The sequence below is a fragment of the Polyodon spathula genome, chromosome 32, assembly GCF_017654505.1.
Source record: "Polyodon spathula isolate WHYD16114869_AA chromosome 32, ASM1765450v1, whole genome shotgun sequence".
Taxonomy (NCBI): Eukaryota; Metazoa; Chordata; class Actinopteri; order Acipenseriformes; family Polyodontidae; genus Polyodon; species Polyodon spathula.
Window position 1 is genome coordinate 7,287,943 of NC_054565.1, and position 15,431 is coordinate 7,303,373.

At 54.0% G+C, this 15,431-nt stretch overlaps 1 protein-coding gene across 1 annotated transcript; it reads left to right on the forward strand.

Annotated features, from left to right (window-relative positions):
• Positions 1-1,381: 1,381 nt before the first annotated feature.
• On the forward strand, positions 1,382-14,098 carry rnf19b (ring finger protein 19B). The gene is made up of 8 exons (XM_041233897.1): positions 1,382-3,305; positions 9,829-10,034; positions 10,408-10,549; positions 10,969-11,131; positions 11,707-11,821; positions 11,924-12,271; positions 12,681-12,873; positions 13,104-14,098. The coding sequence occupies exons 1-8, from the start codon at positions 2,269-2,271 to the stop codon at positions 13,375-13,377; spliced, it is 2,478 nt and encodes an 825-aa protein (XP_041089831.1). The 5' UTR covers positions 1,382-2,268; the 3' UTR covers positions 13,378-14,098.
• The last annotated feature ends 1,333 nt before the right edge of the window (positions 14,099-15,431 follow it).

Here is a 15,431-nt window from a genome sequence, read left to right on the forward strand (position 1 = left end):
ACAGTCAATCCTGCAAGCAGAGCGCCAGCCACATACTCACACACACACACACACACACTAACACAATCGCACATACACTGACATGCACACACAAACACAATCGCACATACACACACACACTAACACAATCGCACTTACACTGACACACACACACTAACACAATCGCACATACACTGACATTCACACACACACACACAAACACAATCGCACCTACACTGATATACACACACACACACTAACACAATCGCACATACACTGACATTCACACACACACTAACACAATCACACATACACTGACATTCACACACACACACTAACACAATCGCACATACACTGACATTCACACACACACACTAACACAATCACACACACACACACACACTAACACAATCGCACATACACTGACATTCACACACACACACTAACACAATCACACACACACTAACACAATCACACACACACACACACACTAACACAATCACACACACACACACACACACACAATCACACACACACACACACACACACACACACACACAATCACACACAAACACACACACACACACACACTAACACAATCACACACACACACACACACACACACACACAATCACACACACACACACACACACACACAAATACAACTACTAGCTTGATTGGGGAGTGTGTAACGGTATCAAGCTCAGGTGTGTCTTGTTAAACGCAGTGAAAGCAGGAATGGATCACACTGCTATGCAATGGGAGTGTTATTGCCACCCCTGCAGTGCCCATGCCTGCCCTGCCCTGTCTGTTTCGCTGTTTGGAAGCTGGTAGCTCGGGGTGTCTGTGTTTACTCTGCACGGAGCTGCACAGGTTGTCATGGAAACGGCACCCTGAGACTCGCACGCACAGCGCAGAGCAAATGCTGCCTGATTACTGTATTAATGTGTTGATAAGCTGGCTGGCACGCAACTGAACACACTCGCGCTGTGTGCTTCTGTCCCCCTCTCCTCCTCCGTCTCTCACTCTCACATTATCACTGGCAAGCCAAAGTGAATGTGGATAACGTACAGAAACACACAGCAGCTCTGGCAGCGCAGATGTATTGAAGAGCCTCTGCTTTGAACCAGCAGCAATGAGGTGGCTGTCGGCTGCAGTATTATAATGAGCAGAGACTCTCCCTGTGAGTTTCCTCTGATAAACAGTCCAGCACACTCTGTCCCAGTGCTGTGTTATCTGATTGTGAAGTGTGCAGTGCGCGTCGTTTCCTGAAGCAGTGACATGTCAGGAATGCAGGGAGGCTGTTCCACCCCTTCAAGAGAAACTCCAGCTTCTTCTTTCTGTATTAGTCGTCACATCCGGGGGAGAGAGAGAGAGAGAGAGAGAGAGAGAGAGAGAGAGAGAGAGAGAGAGAGAGAGAGAGAGAGAGAGAGAGAGACACAGTGTGGAGCTCAGAGTATTCACTGTGCTGCAGGCAGGGCCAGCACAGGCACATCTCAACAGTGACCTCAATGCTGTGTGTACAATATAATAACCACACAACAATAAACACTCACTGTACTACACTTTACAGCAGAGGCAGAGACGCACAACTGGGCCTGCTGTTCACTGACTTCCTGTTCTCTCTCTCTCTCCCCTCCTCCCTCCTCTGTTACAGGCAGTCTGAGAGAAGGGCCGAACGCAGTTTCAACAGGGAGTCGAGAGCTCACAGCAGCCAGGATCCCTTTCATCGACTGGAACTACAGACAGAGCACCGAGAACAAGAGAAACAAGGAGAGCTAGCCGAGGAGACGCTTCCTTTCCTGGGGATTATATTTACAGACGACAGGAGAGAGGCAAGAGTCTGTTTCCTGTACTGCTGCTCTTCAGACAGGACCAGCTGATGCAGCCAAGAGAGATCCAGTTAGAGAACAAGCTGTCTCCCTCTCCCTCTCCCTCCCTGCTGTGGGCGTTGATGGAAACAGTTTTAAGAGTCGGGGAATGTGGAGTTGCTGTTTTATTTTTCTCGCTGTGAGTGTCCCTGGCTGGCCTTGCTTTCTCTTTCTCTTTCATTTTGAGCTTTTTGTTCTGTTTTTGTTTCTCGTTGCTCAAGAAAGATTCTGAGAAACAGACGGAGAAAGACGTAAGAAGATACAGAAAGCGAGACAGCAAGTTTTTTTTTTTTTTTCAACTAAGTAATGAGAAGGGAGTCGTCATTTTAATCTATTAAACCAAAAAAAAAAATCCATTGCATTCCTTTATCAGAATAAAGACAATCAGTAATAGTAATCAATAACAGATCCATCTGTCATGGGCTCGGAGAAGGACTCGGGCTCCCCCCACTCCTCCGTCAGCGGCGCTCCCAATCCCAATCCCAATCCCAATCCCAAATGCCGGAGCAGCAAGCGCAGACGCATCTCCTTCCAGAACCTGTTCAACGGGAAGTCTCGCTCTCGATCCAAACAGACCCAGTCCCAGCAGCAGCCCTCAACCCCACTCCAGGACCCCCTCTCCACTGGGGGGGCCGGTGCCAGCCTCTCCAGCCTGTCTGACAGCGGGCTGCTGCAGACGAGAGAGGGGGTCTCTGACAGCGGGGCGCAGACGGGAGAGGGGGTCTCTGACAGCGAGGTGCAGACGGGAGAGGGGGTCTCTGACAGCAGGGCGCAGACGGGAGAGGGGGTCTCTGACAGCGAGGTGCAGACGGGAGAGGGGGTCTCTGACAGCGGGGTGCAGACGAGAGAGGGGGTCTCTGACAGCGAGGTGCAGACGGGAGAGGGGGTCTCTGACAGCGGGGTGCAGACGAGAGAGGGGGTCTCTGACAGCGAGGTGCAGACGGGAGAGGGGGTCTCTGACAGCGGGGTGCAGACGAGAGAGGGGGTCTTTGACAGCGGGGTGCAGACGGGAGAGGGGGTCTCTGACAGTGGGGTGCAGACGGGAGAGGGGGTCTCTGACAGCGGGGTGCAGATGGGAGAGGGGGTCTCTGACAGCCGCAACACGTTGAACTCTGGGGCTGGTGAGCGTCGCGGCTCCGGATCCAGTTCTGGTTCCGGCTCGGCCCTGCTGGAATGCCCCCTGTGCCTGGTCCGGCAGCCCCAGGACCGGGTCCCGGAGATCATGACCTGCAGCCACCGCTCCTGCCTGGGCTGCCTGAGGCAGTACCTGCGCATCGAGATCACAGAGAGTCGGGTGAACATCAGCTGCCCCGAGTGTGCTGAGCGGCTCAACCCCCACGACATCCGTCTGATCCTGTCCGACCCGGCGCTCATGGGCAAGTACGAGGAGTTCATGCTGCGCCGCTACCTCGCCGCCGACCCCGACTGCCGCTGGTGCCCGGCGCCCGACTGCGGGTGAGTCTCCCGCTGTCGCTGCTCACAGCAATGCTGTTACTGCTGTCGCTAGCAGCAGCAGGGCTGTTATTGAGCATGCTGTTATTATCACAGTATTGACAGGAATAATATCTGCTGTTTGTTTTCATACACGTGCTCCCTTGAGAAAGCTCTGTGGTCCACACTGAAACCGTGGGCAGCTGCAGCTTCTTATTCTTACTGGCATTCTTGTGGTGTTCGTTGATCCTTGACTCTATGCAGACACTCAGTAGCACAGTCACAGGTGTAAATGAAACCGGAGCGGGTGTGCTAGGGCAGGGATGGGCAGAGCAGGGCAGGGATGGGCAGAGCAGGGCAGGGCAGGGCAGGGCAGGGCAGAGCAGGGCAGGGATGGGCAGAGCAGGGCAGGGCAGGGCAGGGCAGGGCAGAGCAGGGCAGGGCAGGGCAGGGCAGGGCAGAGCAGGGCAGGGCAGGGCAGGGCAGGGCAGGGCAGGGCAGGGCAGGGCAGGGATGGGCAGAGCAGGGCAGGGCAGGGCAGGGCAGGGCAGGGATGGGCAGGGCAGGGCAGGGCAGGGCAGGGCAGCAGAGCAGGGCAGGGATGGGCAGAGCAGCAGGGATGGGCAGGGCAGGGCAGGGATGGGCAGAGCAGAGCAGGGCAGGGATGGGCAGGGCAGGGCAGGGCAGGGCAGGCAGATGCAGGGCAGGGATGGGCAGGGCAGGGCAGGGCAGGGATGGGCAGGGCAGAGCAGGGCAGGGATGGGCAGAGCAGGGCAGGGCAGGGCAGGGATGGGCAGAGCAGGGCAGGGCAGGGCAGGGATGGGCAGGGCAGGGCAGGGCAGGGCAGGGATGGGCAGGGCAGGGCAGGGCAGGGCAGGGATGGGCAGGGCAGGGCAGGGCAGGGCAGGGCAGGGCAGGGCAGGGCAGGGCAGGGCAGGGCAGGGCAGGGCAGGGCAGGGCAGGGCAGGGATGGGAGAAGACTCTCGTTGCACAGCAGCTTCACCCATTCCAGGTTTTAATACCAGCTCGATTAGTCCCTATTGTAGGAGACATTTTGGTTAGTTTTACTTCTTTTCACTTGCACCCTCTCTCTCTCTCTCTCTCTCTCTCTCTCTCTCTCTCTCTCTCTCTCTCTCTCTCTCTCTTTATATTCTTTCAATATCTTTCTTTTGAAGCCCGCCCCCCCCATGTGTTCAGCCTCACAAACCCCTTTCTTCCTTACTCTCTCCTCTGTCTCTGCTCTCTGTCCCTGTCTCTGCTCTCTGTCCCTGTCCCTGTCTCTGCTCTCTGTCCCTGTCCCTGTCTCTGCTCTCTGTCCCTGTCTCTGCTCTCCGTCTCTGTCTTGTCTTGTGACTCAGTCCTGTCTTTCCTGTTCCCCTCTCAGTGCACAAACAGTGCTGGAGTTTTAAATGTTGTTTGCAGTGTTGTTTTCAGTGTTTTGCAGGTTATTCCCCTGCAGACACTCCTCTCTCTCTCTCTCTCTCTCTCTCTCTCTCTCTCTCTCTCTCTCTCTCTCTCTCTCAAACGTGGCTGGCTGTTTCATCTCTTTCTTTATCGCATTGTTAGTTGTTTTTGCTTCCTATTCACAAGGTGTGAATGAAAGTCTTTGTGCCCTGCCAGGAATTCACTTGTTTATTATTTATTTATTAACGCTTCCTTCTCTGTGGTGTTTCACAGGTTGTGATGTCATTCTTTCGTTTTTGCTGGTCTTCCCCGATAAGTAGTAATTATCTTTTGTCGCACTTCATGCAAAACTGTAATTTGGTAGCAGACAGACAATACATTTCAGAGGGCTGGATCTCATCACTATCAGGGTCTAGTGCTGTATATTATAAAGACATTTCAGAGGGCTGGATCTCATCAATATCAGGGTCTAGTGCTGTATATTATAAAGACATTTCAGAGGGCTGGATCTCATCAATATCAGGGTCTAGTGCTGTATATTATAAAGACATTTCAGAGGGCTGGATCTCATCAATATCAGGGTCTAGTGCTGTATATTATAAAGACATTTCAGAGGGCTGGATCTCATCAATATCAGGGTCTAGTGCTGTATATTATAAAGACATTTCAGAGGGCTGGATCTCATCAATATCAGGGTCTAGTGCTGTATATTATAAAGACATTTCAGAGGGCTGGATCTCATCAATATCAGGGTCTAGTGCTGTATATTATAAAGACATTTCAGAGGGCTGGATCTCATCAATATCAGGGTCTAGTGCTGTATATTATAAAGACATTTCAGAGGGCTGGATCTCATCAATATCAGGGTCTAGTGCTGTATATTATAAAGACATTTCAGAGGGCTGGATCTCATCAATATCAGGGTCTAGTGCTGTATATTATAAAGACATTTCAGAGGGCTGGATCTCATCAATATCAGGGTCTAGTGCTGTATATTATAAAGACATTTCAGAGGGCTGGATCTCATCAATATCAGGGTCTAGTGCTGTATATTATAAAGACATTTCAGAGGGCTGGATCTCATCAATATCAGGGTCTAGTGCTGTATATTATAAAGACATTTCAGAGGGCTGGATCTCATCAATATCAGGGTCTAGTGCTGTATATTATAAAGACATTTCAGAGGGCTGGATCTCATCAATATCAGGGTCTAGTGCTGTATATTATAAAGACATTTCAGAGGGCTGGATCTCATCAATATCAGGGTCTAGTGCTGTATATTATAAAGACATTTCAGAGGGCTGGATCTCATCAATATCAGGGTCTAGTGCTGTATATTATAAAGACATTTCAGAGGGCTGGATCTCATCAATATCAGGGTCTAGCGCTGTATATTATAAAGACATTTCAGAGGGCTGGATCTCATCAATATCAGGGTCTAGTGCTGTATATTATAAAGACATTTCAGAGGGCTGGATCTCATCAATATCAGGGTCTAGTGCTGTATATTATAAAGACATTTCAGAGGGCTGGATCTCATCAATATCAGGGTCTAGTGCTGTATATTATAAAGACATTTCAGAGGGCTGGATCTCATCAATATCAGGGTCTAGTGCTGTATATTATAAAGACATTTCAGAGGGCTGGATCTCATCAATATCAGGGTCTAGTGCTGTATATTATAAAGACATTTCAGAGGGCTGGATCTCATCAATATCAGGGTCTAGTGCTGTATATTATAAAGACATTTCAGAGGGCTGGATCTCATCAATATCAGGGTCTAGTGCTGTATATTATAAAGACATTTCAGAGGGCTGGATCTCATCAATATCAGGGTCTAGTGCTGTATATTATAAAGACATTTCAGAGGGCTGGATCTCATCAATATCAGGGTCTAGTGCTGTATATTATAAAGACATTTCAGAGGGCTGGATCTCATCAATATCAGGGTCTAGTGCTGTATATTATAAAGACATTTCAGAGGGCTGGATCTCATCAATATCAGGGTCTAGTGCTGTATATTATAAAGACATTTCAGAGGGCTGGATCTCATCAATATCAGGGTCTAGTGCTGTATATTATAAAGACATTTCAGAGGGCTGGATCTCATCAATATCAGGGTCTAGTGCTGTATATTATAAAGACATTTCAGAGGGCTGGATCTCATCAATATCAGGGTCTAGTGCTGTATATTATAAAGACATTTCAGAGGGCTGGATCTCATCAATATCAGGGTCTAGTGCTGTATATTATAAAGACATTTCAGAGGGCTGGATCTCATCAATATCAGGGTCTAGTGCTGTATATTATAAAGACATTTCAGAGGGCTGGATCTCATCAATATCAGGGTCTAGTGCTGTATATTATAAAGACATTTCAGAGGGCTGGATCTCATCACTATCAGGTTGTGCTTTCAGAGGGTTAACGAGTTCATTATCGCTGGTATCTGATTTAAATCGCTGAGCTCAGTCTCTGTACTGATTAGCCTCTCTATTGCTTATTGTTCTTCATGGCTTTGCCCTCGAGCTGTAACAGCATCACACACTCGATGAACTGTAACCACAGTGAAGCTCTAAACAGCAGGAAACTTTTTACAAGTCTTGACTTTCAGAAGCAGCTGTAAGTACCCATTTTTAAAGGGGGGGTTCCATGTTGCTGAAAACTCTGCCGGTCACTGCTTCGTATCTTGAACTTTCCACACTAACACGGGGGAAGTGGGTTGAAAGTCCCAGCTGATTTCCCGAAAGCACCCTGCTGTCTGTCTGACTCACACAGGCTGACTCGCACACTGTGATACCGCCCCGCCTGGGGGTCCTGCGGGTACTGCAGACTCGCACACTGTGATACCGCCCCGCCTGGGGGTCCTGCGGGTACTGCAGACTCGCACACTGTGATACCGCCCCGCCTGGGGGTCCTGCGGGTACTGCAGACTCGCACACTGTGATACCGCCCCGCCTGGGGGTCCTGCGGGTACTGCAGACTCGCACACTGTGATACCGCCCCGCCTGGGGGTCCTGCGGGTACTGCAGACTCGCACACTGTGATACCGCCCCGCCTGGGGGTCCTGCGGGTACTGCAGACTCGCACACTGTGATACCGCCCCGCCTGGGGGTCCTGCGGGTACTGCAGACTCGCACACTGTGATACCGCCCCGCCTGGGGGTCCTGCGGGTACTGCAGACTCGCACACTGTGATACCGCCCCGCCTGGGGGTCCTGCGGGTACTGCAGACTCGCACACTGTGATACCGCCCCGCCTGGGGGTCCTGCGGGTACTGCAGACTCGCACACTGTGATACCGCCCCGCCTGGGGGTCCTGCGGGTACTGCAGACTCGCACACTGTGATACCGCCCCGCCTGGGGGTCCTGCGGGTACTGCAGACTCGCACACTGTGATACCGCCCCGCCTGGGGGTCCTGCGGGTACTGCAGACTCGCACACTGTGATACCGCCCCGCCTGGGGGTCCTGCGGGTACTGCAGACTCGCACACTGTGATACCGCCCCGCCTGGGGGTCCTGCGGGTACTGCAGACTCGCACACTGTGATACCGCCCCGCCTGGGGGTCCTGCGGGTACTGCAGACTCGCACACTGTGATACCGCCCCGCCTGGGGGTCCTGCGGGTACTGCAGACTCGCACACTGTGATACCGCCCCGCCTGGGGGTCCTGCGGGTACTGCAGACTCGCACACTGTGATACCGCCCCGCCTGGGGGTCCTGCGGGTACTGCAGACTCGCACACTGTGATACCGCCCCGCCTGGGGGTCCTGCGGGTACTGCAGACTCGCACACTGTGATACCGCCCCGCCTGGGGGTCCTGCGGGTACTGCAGACTCGCACACTGTGATACCGCCCCGCCTGGGGGTCCTGCGGGTACTGCAGACTCGCACACTGTGATACCGCCCCGCCTGGGGGTCCTGCGGGTACTGCAGACTCGCACACTGTGATACCGCCCCGCCTGGGGGTCCTGCGGGTACTGCAGACTCGCACACTGTGATACCGCCCCGCCTGGGGGTCCTGCGGGTACTGCAGACTCGCACACTGTGATACCGCCCCGCCTGGGGGTCCTGCGGGTACTGCAGACTCGCACACTGTGATACCGCCCCGCCTGGGGGTCCTGCGGGTACTGCAGACTCGCACACTGTGATACCGCCCCGCCTGGGGGTCCTGCGGGTACTGCAGACTCGCACACTGTGATACCGCCCCGCCTGGGGGTCCTGCGGGTACTGCAGACTCGCACACTGTGATACCGCCCCGCCTGGGGGTCCTGCGGGTACTGCAGACTCGCACACTGTGATACCGCCCCACCTGGGGGTCCTGCGGGTACTGCAGACTCGCACACTGTGATACCGCCCCGCCTGGGGGTCCTGCGGGTACTGCAGACTCGCACACTGTGATACCGCCCCGCCTGGGGGTCCTGCGGGTACTGCAGACTCGCACACTGTGATACCGCCCCGCCTGGGGGTCCTGCGGGTACTGCAGACTCGCACACTGTGATACCGCCCCGCCTGGGGGTCCTGCGGGTACTGCAGACTCGCACACTGTGATACCGCCCCGCCTGGGGGTCCTGCGGGTACTGCAGACTCGCACACTGTGATACCGCCCCGCCTGGGGGTCCTGCGGGTACTGCAGACTCGCACACTGTGATACCGCCCCGCCTGGGGGTCCTGCGGGTACTGCAGACTCGCACACTGTGATACCGCCCCGCCTGGGGGTCCTGCGGGTACTGCAGACTCGCACACTGTGATACCGCCCCGCCTGGGGGTCCTGCGGGTACTGCAGACTCGCACACTGTGATACCGCCCCGCCTGGGGGTCCTGCGGGTACTGCAGGGCTGTAGTCTTTGGGTTCATGAGCTGAAGGGTGCTACAGAAACCAACTGAACATGTTGAAATGAAAACCTGAAATACGACCAGTGTTCTTCGATGAAGCGTTTGTCGTTTGCATTATCAAGCTTTTCCAGTCCAGTAGTGCTGAGTGTGTTCCAGTTATGAGTAAATGTAATCCCTAAGCTGCAGGAAGTTGTACTGCCATGGTCTTACCGTTAAACAAGGCAGCATTGTGCTTTGTCTTGTTTTTGACCTGTGAAGCTCGTGGTGTAACAGACCGTTTTCAGTAACTGTTTATTAACACTCTGCTCTGCCAGGTTTGCAGTGATTGCCTACGGCTGTGCCAGCTGCCCCAAGCTCTCGTGCGGCCGGGAGGGCTGCGGCACGGAGTTCTGCTACCATTGCAAGCAGGTGTGGCATCCCAACCAGACCTGTGACTCGGCACGGCAGCAACGAGCACTCAGCCTGAGAGGCAGGACCAAGCACTCCTCGGGGGTCAGCCACGGACCGGACAGCGGGGCAGGTGAGAGGAGAGGGGAGAGGGGAGAGAGGAGAGAGGAGAGAGGAGAGAGGAGAGAGGAGAGAGGAGAGGAGAGAGAGGAGAGGACCAAGCACTCCTCGGGGGTCAGCCACGGACCGGACAGCGGGGCAGGTGAGAGGAGAGAGGAGAGAGGAGAGAGGAGAGAGGAGAGAGGGGAGAGGGGAGAGGGGGAGAGAGGAGGAGAGCCCTCCTCCAAGTCTCTCCCTGGTTCAGCAGTCGGAGAGGAGACCCCCAGGGGGCGCTTCTCCCCTCTCCTTCTCCTCTCTCCTCTCTACTCAGACAGTGACACACTCCACAGATAGTCTGTCAGAACACTTGAAACCCCCCCCCCCCCCCCCCCCCCCCCCCCCAGCAGATGACATCAAGCCGTGCCCTCGCTGCAGCGCTTACATCATCAAGATGAACGACGGCAGCTGCAATCACATGACCTGTGCGGTGTGTGGCTGTGAGTTCTGCTGGCTGTGCATGAAGGAGATCTCAGACCTGCACTACCTGAGGTGAGGGCAGCCACACCATCCAGAACTATAAATCATAGGAACAGAGATTCAAACCTGAGGAGAGAGCAGCCACACTATCCACCATCCAGAACTATAAATCATAGGAACACAGATTCAAACCTGAGGAGAGAGCAGCCACACTATCCACCATCCAGAACTATAAATCATAGGAACACAGATTCAAACCTGAGGAGAGAGCAGCCACACTATCCACCATCCAGAACTATAAATCATAGGAACACAGATTCATACCTGAGGAGAGAGCAGCCACACTATCCACCATCCAGAACTATAAATCATAGGAACAGAGATTCATACCTGAGGAGAGGGCAGCCACACTGTCCATATCCATCCATGACAGCAGTAAAGGCCAATTCCCCAGGGCAGGCGTGTAACAGGTCCCATCTCTCCCTCTCCAGCCCCTCCGGCTGCACGTTCTGGGGTAGGAAGCCGTGGAGCAGGAAGAAGAAGATCCTGTGGCAGCTGGGCACGCTGATCGGAGCCCCGGTGGGGATCACGCTGATCGCCGGCATTGCCGTGCCCGCCATGATCATCGGCATGCCTGTGTACGTGGGCAGGAAGGTGAGCCACGGGACACGAGACACACTGCAAACAATACGCAGCATGTACCAGGGCGCAGGCTGGGCACAAACTGCCCACCTCCCACAGCAACACCACACCCGGCACGCAGCATTCAGCGTGTTACACACGACACAGCAACACCACACCCGGCACGCAGCATTCAGCGTGTTACACACGACACAGCAACACCACACCCGGCACGCAGCATTCAGCGTGTTACACACGACACAGCAACACCACACCCGGCACGCAGCATTCAGCGTGTTACACACGACACAGCAACACCACACCCGGCACGCAGCATTCAGCGTGTTACACACGACACAGCAACACCACACCCGGCACGCAGCATTCAGCGTGTTACACACGACACAGCAACACCACACCTGGCACGCAGCATTCAGCGTGTTACACACGACACAGCAACACCACACCCGGCACGCAGCATTCAGCGTGTTACACATGTCAGCTGCAACATGAAACACGCGACACTGCCAGGCAGAGGCGGATTACAAGCACCCTGAATGTGTTCACTGCACTGTGACCACTCGGCACTCTCCCTGTCTCCCTGTCAGATTCACAACCACTACGAGGGCAAGAAGACTTCGAAGCACAAGCGGAACCTGGCGATCACGGGGGGCGTGGTCCTGTCTGTGATCGCCTCGCCTGTTGTTGCAGCCGTCAGCGTGGGTGAGTGCAAGGAGAGGGAGGGCTGTGCTCACTGAAGAGGAGGCTCTGAACGGACAGCTGTGACTGATTCCTCTGCTGTGACCTCGTTCCCTCTCTCCCCAGGTATCGGGGTACCCATCATGCTGGCCTATGTTTACGGGGTGGTCCCGATCTCGCTGTGTCGCAGAGGGGGGTGTGGAGTCAGCAGAGCCAACGGGACGGGGGTCAAGATCGAATTCGACGAGGACGAAGGGCCGATCACGGGTGAGCTTTCCACCGTCTCACTCCCTCTCCCCCTCTCTCTCTCCTCCACTCTCTCACTGCTCCCCCGCTCTCACATCTTGTTTTTTAAATCATCCTACCCCCTCCCCCCCCCCCCCACCTGTCTCCCCCCAGTGGGCAGATGCCTACGGCGTGCTCTGAAGAGCACCAGTCTGGGGGAGAGCAGTCGGGAGGGGTGTTGCCGGACTGGTTAGCGCCAGCGGGAGCCCCAGTGACGTCGACAGAGCGTGGCCCCTGGGGGTCTGGGGGAGGCGGAGGCAGCTTCGCAGCCCTGTCAGGGGGACAGGCGCTGGGCTCTGGCGAAGGGCAAACAATTCCCGTTTATGTACGTTCCAGGTAAGTAATACGACGGGGGGGGGGGGGGAGGAGATGTTGTGTCTCTATGGAGGTACTGTACAGGGGGTTATACAAGGGGGTAAATACAGCAGAGATACAATATAGTGGGGAAATACGGGCTAATGCATCAGGCACAGCAGGCAGTGATAAACACACTGCAGAAGTATTGATTTGAAGTCTTTCTCAGTGTCTTCAGGTTTCTTTTAGTATTTGTAGCTGCAGCTCTACGAAATGTTGAATAGTTCTGGGTGATGGTATTTAAAACTGCTGGTTGTGGTGACCTGGTTCTACTGGCTCACCCTGTGTCTGTGCGCCCCCTGCAGGCTGGAGGTCCAGGCTGACTTCCTCAAGGAGTCTTTCTACAAGGACACTGTGAGCCTGGGCACCGTGAGCGACAACGCCAGCACTACAGCCATGGCAGGGTCCATCATCAGCTCCTACAACCCGCAGGACAAGTGAGTCTCACTGCCTCGGACTCTCTAGGTTTGACTGGGTGTCAGTGAATCTCTGATTATGTCTGTGTAACTCACTGTATATTTATTAAGCCTACACTGCCCTCGTGATGAACAGCCGTAAACATTTTTAAAGCAAAGGTTCCAACAGGGAATGAAGGAGAGGGAGGGAAACCCCTCTCCTCTGTTTGATTGAAGGCAGAAACCCCTCTAACCCCTCCTCTCTCTCTCAGGGAGTGCACAAACCTGGAGATCCAGGTGGACATCGAGACGAAGCCGCCCCGGCTGCGCCTGGCCAGCGGGGGCAGCGTGGAGGAGCTGCTGCAGAGCCACGCCCCGTTGCTGGCGGAGGAGCCTGAAGACAGCAGCTCCAGGAGGGGCCACGGCACCGACGTGACGCTGGCTCAGTCTGAAAGCATCCGCAGCGACCTGGAGGCATCGGACACGCAGTCAGAGGGGCTCCCCGAACTGCCCTCCGAGGAGAGCGGGGACCCCCCACACGCCTGAGACCATTAAAACAGAGTACTGAGAATACTACCACTGAGACCACCTGGAGCCCTTCTTATTGTGTACGCCGAGGCGGAGAGCACAAAGCACGCCTCTAGCGCTCTCGCCCTCTCTCTCTTTCCTTGTCACTAACTTCAAAGCGCTCAGTCAGAAGGTAAAACTGCTGTATAAGAAACTAGAAAAGTCATGTTGACAAAGGTTTCATCCAGTGCCTTTATCACTGCACGGGGTGGCTGTTTGTGTGATTACCTTTTCTTCTGTCTGGTTTAAGACCAGTTTTATTTTTGGGGGAGGGGAAAGTGTGGCAGGAGGTATTGTTGTTGTTGTTATTAAAGCTAATGCAAATAGTTTAGTTTTTCTTTTCCTGTTTTCTCTTTTGATACGAAGTATCAAGAGTCAACCGAGGAGTGAAACCGAGAAGAAAAACAAACCCACGCGGTTCTTATTTCTAACTCAGCGGAGGTAGCAGTTCCATTGCGTGCGTGCGAGTCCTGCTGCGAGGCAGGCTGGACGGCAGGGTCAGGAATGAGTGCAGACCTCAACAGTACGGCTCTCTGCTCCTCCCCTTCTCAGCCTGGATTTCTTATTAGTGTGTTTTTAATTTAATGCACGCTGCTGCACAGCAATGGCCAAATGTTTAAACTGCATTGTTTTGTTTATTTGTTATTTTTTGTCTTGGCGCACGCCTCCTGGTGATGACAATGAATACAGTGTTTAAAAATTGTTTTTTTTTTTTTCTTAAAGGGAAAGCCAGTTCTGAATGCGCCGCCCCCCCCGTGTGTGTGTGCAGTATATCCCAGTTCTGAATGCGCCGCCCCCCCCGTGTGTGTGTGCAGTATATCCCAGTTCTGAATGCGCAGCCCCCCCCGTGTGTGTGTGCAGTATATCCCAGTTCTGAATGCGCCCCCCCCCCCCCCCGTGTGTGTGTGCAGTATATCCCAGTTCTGAATGCGCAGCCCCCCCCGTGTGTGTGTGCAGTATATCCCAGTTCTGAATGCGCCGCCCCCCCCGTGTGTGTGTGCAGTATATCCCAGTTCTGAATGCGCAGCCCCCCCCGTGTGTGTGTGCAGTATATCCCAGTTCTGAATGCGCAGCCCCCCCCGTGTGTGTTGCAGTATATCCCAGTTCTGAATGCGCCGCCCCCCCCGTGTGTGTGTGCAGTATATCCCAGTTCTGAATGCGCCGCCCCCCCCGTGTGTGTGTGCAGTATATCCCAGTTCTGAATGCGCCGCCCCCCCCGTGTGTGTGTGCAGTATATCCCAGTTCTGAATGCGCAGCCCCCCCCGTGTGTGTGTGCAGTATATCCCAGTTCTGAATGCGCAGCCCCCCCCGTGTGTGTGTGCAGTATATCCCAGTTCTGAATGCGCCCCCCCCCCGTGTGTGTGTGCAGTATATCCCAGTTCTGAATGCGCCGCCCCCCCCGTGTGTGTGTGCAGTATATCCCAGTTCTGAATGCGCAGCCCCCCCCGTGTGTGTGTGCAGTATATCCCAGTTCTGAATGCGCCGCCCCCCCCGTGTGTGTGTGCAGTATATCCCAGTTCTGAATGCGCAGCCCCCCCCGTGTGTGTGTGCAGTATATCCCAGTTCTGAATGCGCAGCCCCCCCCGTGTGTGTGTGCAGTATATCCCAGTTCTGAATGCGCCGCCCCCCCCGTGTGTGTGTGCAGTATATCCCAGTTCTGAATGCGCGGCCCCCCCCAGTGCGTGTGTCCCACTGTCCCCAGCTCACACGCTCCACAGTATTAATCAGATGTTTATGTTTAATGTAGTGTTTTGTTTTTTTAACTGCCTCTCTCACACACACACACAGCAGAGCCCTGTGCTTCCATTGTGTGATTTCAGGTGACTGGCCTGTTTGGATGAACTCTCACCACCCATCTGAATGAAGGACTGCACTGAATGTATTTCCACACAAGACTCCTTTCAAAAACAAAAAGCAACAACAAAAAGCAAAGACATGTTTGTAAAATAAATGTTCATAAAAGCATAAATATATATATATATATATATATCTCTCTCTCTCTCTCTCTCAAATCTTAATTGTTTTTTTTCTAT

What these genes read in the sequence shown, in the direction of transcription:
- rnf19b (XM_041233897.1), top strand. Translation starts at nt 2,269, where the DNA reads ATGGGCTCGGAGAAGGACTCGGGCTCCCCCCACTCCTCCGTCAGCGGC. An exon ending in CGGACCGGACAGCGGGGCAG is followed by an intron (nt 10,035 to 10,407) that starts GTGAGAGGAGAG and finishes CCCCCCCAGCAG; the next exon opens with ATGACATCAAGCCGTGCCCT. An exon ending in TCCTACAACCCGCAGGACAA is followed by an intron (nt 12,874 to 13,103) that starts GTGAGTCTCACT and finishes TCTCTCTCTCAG; the next exon opens with GGAGTGCACAAACCTGGAGA.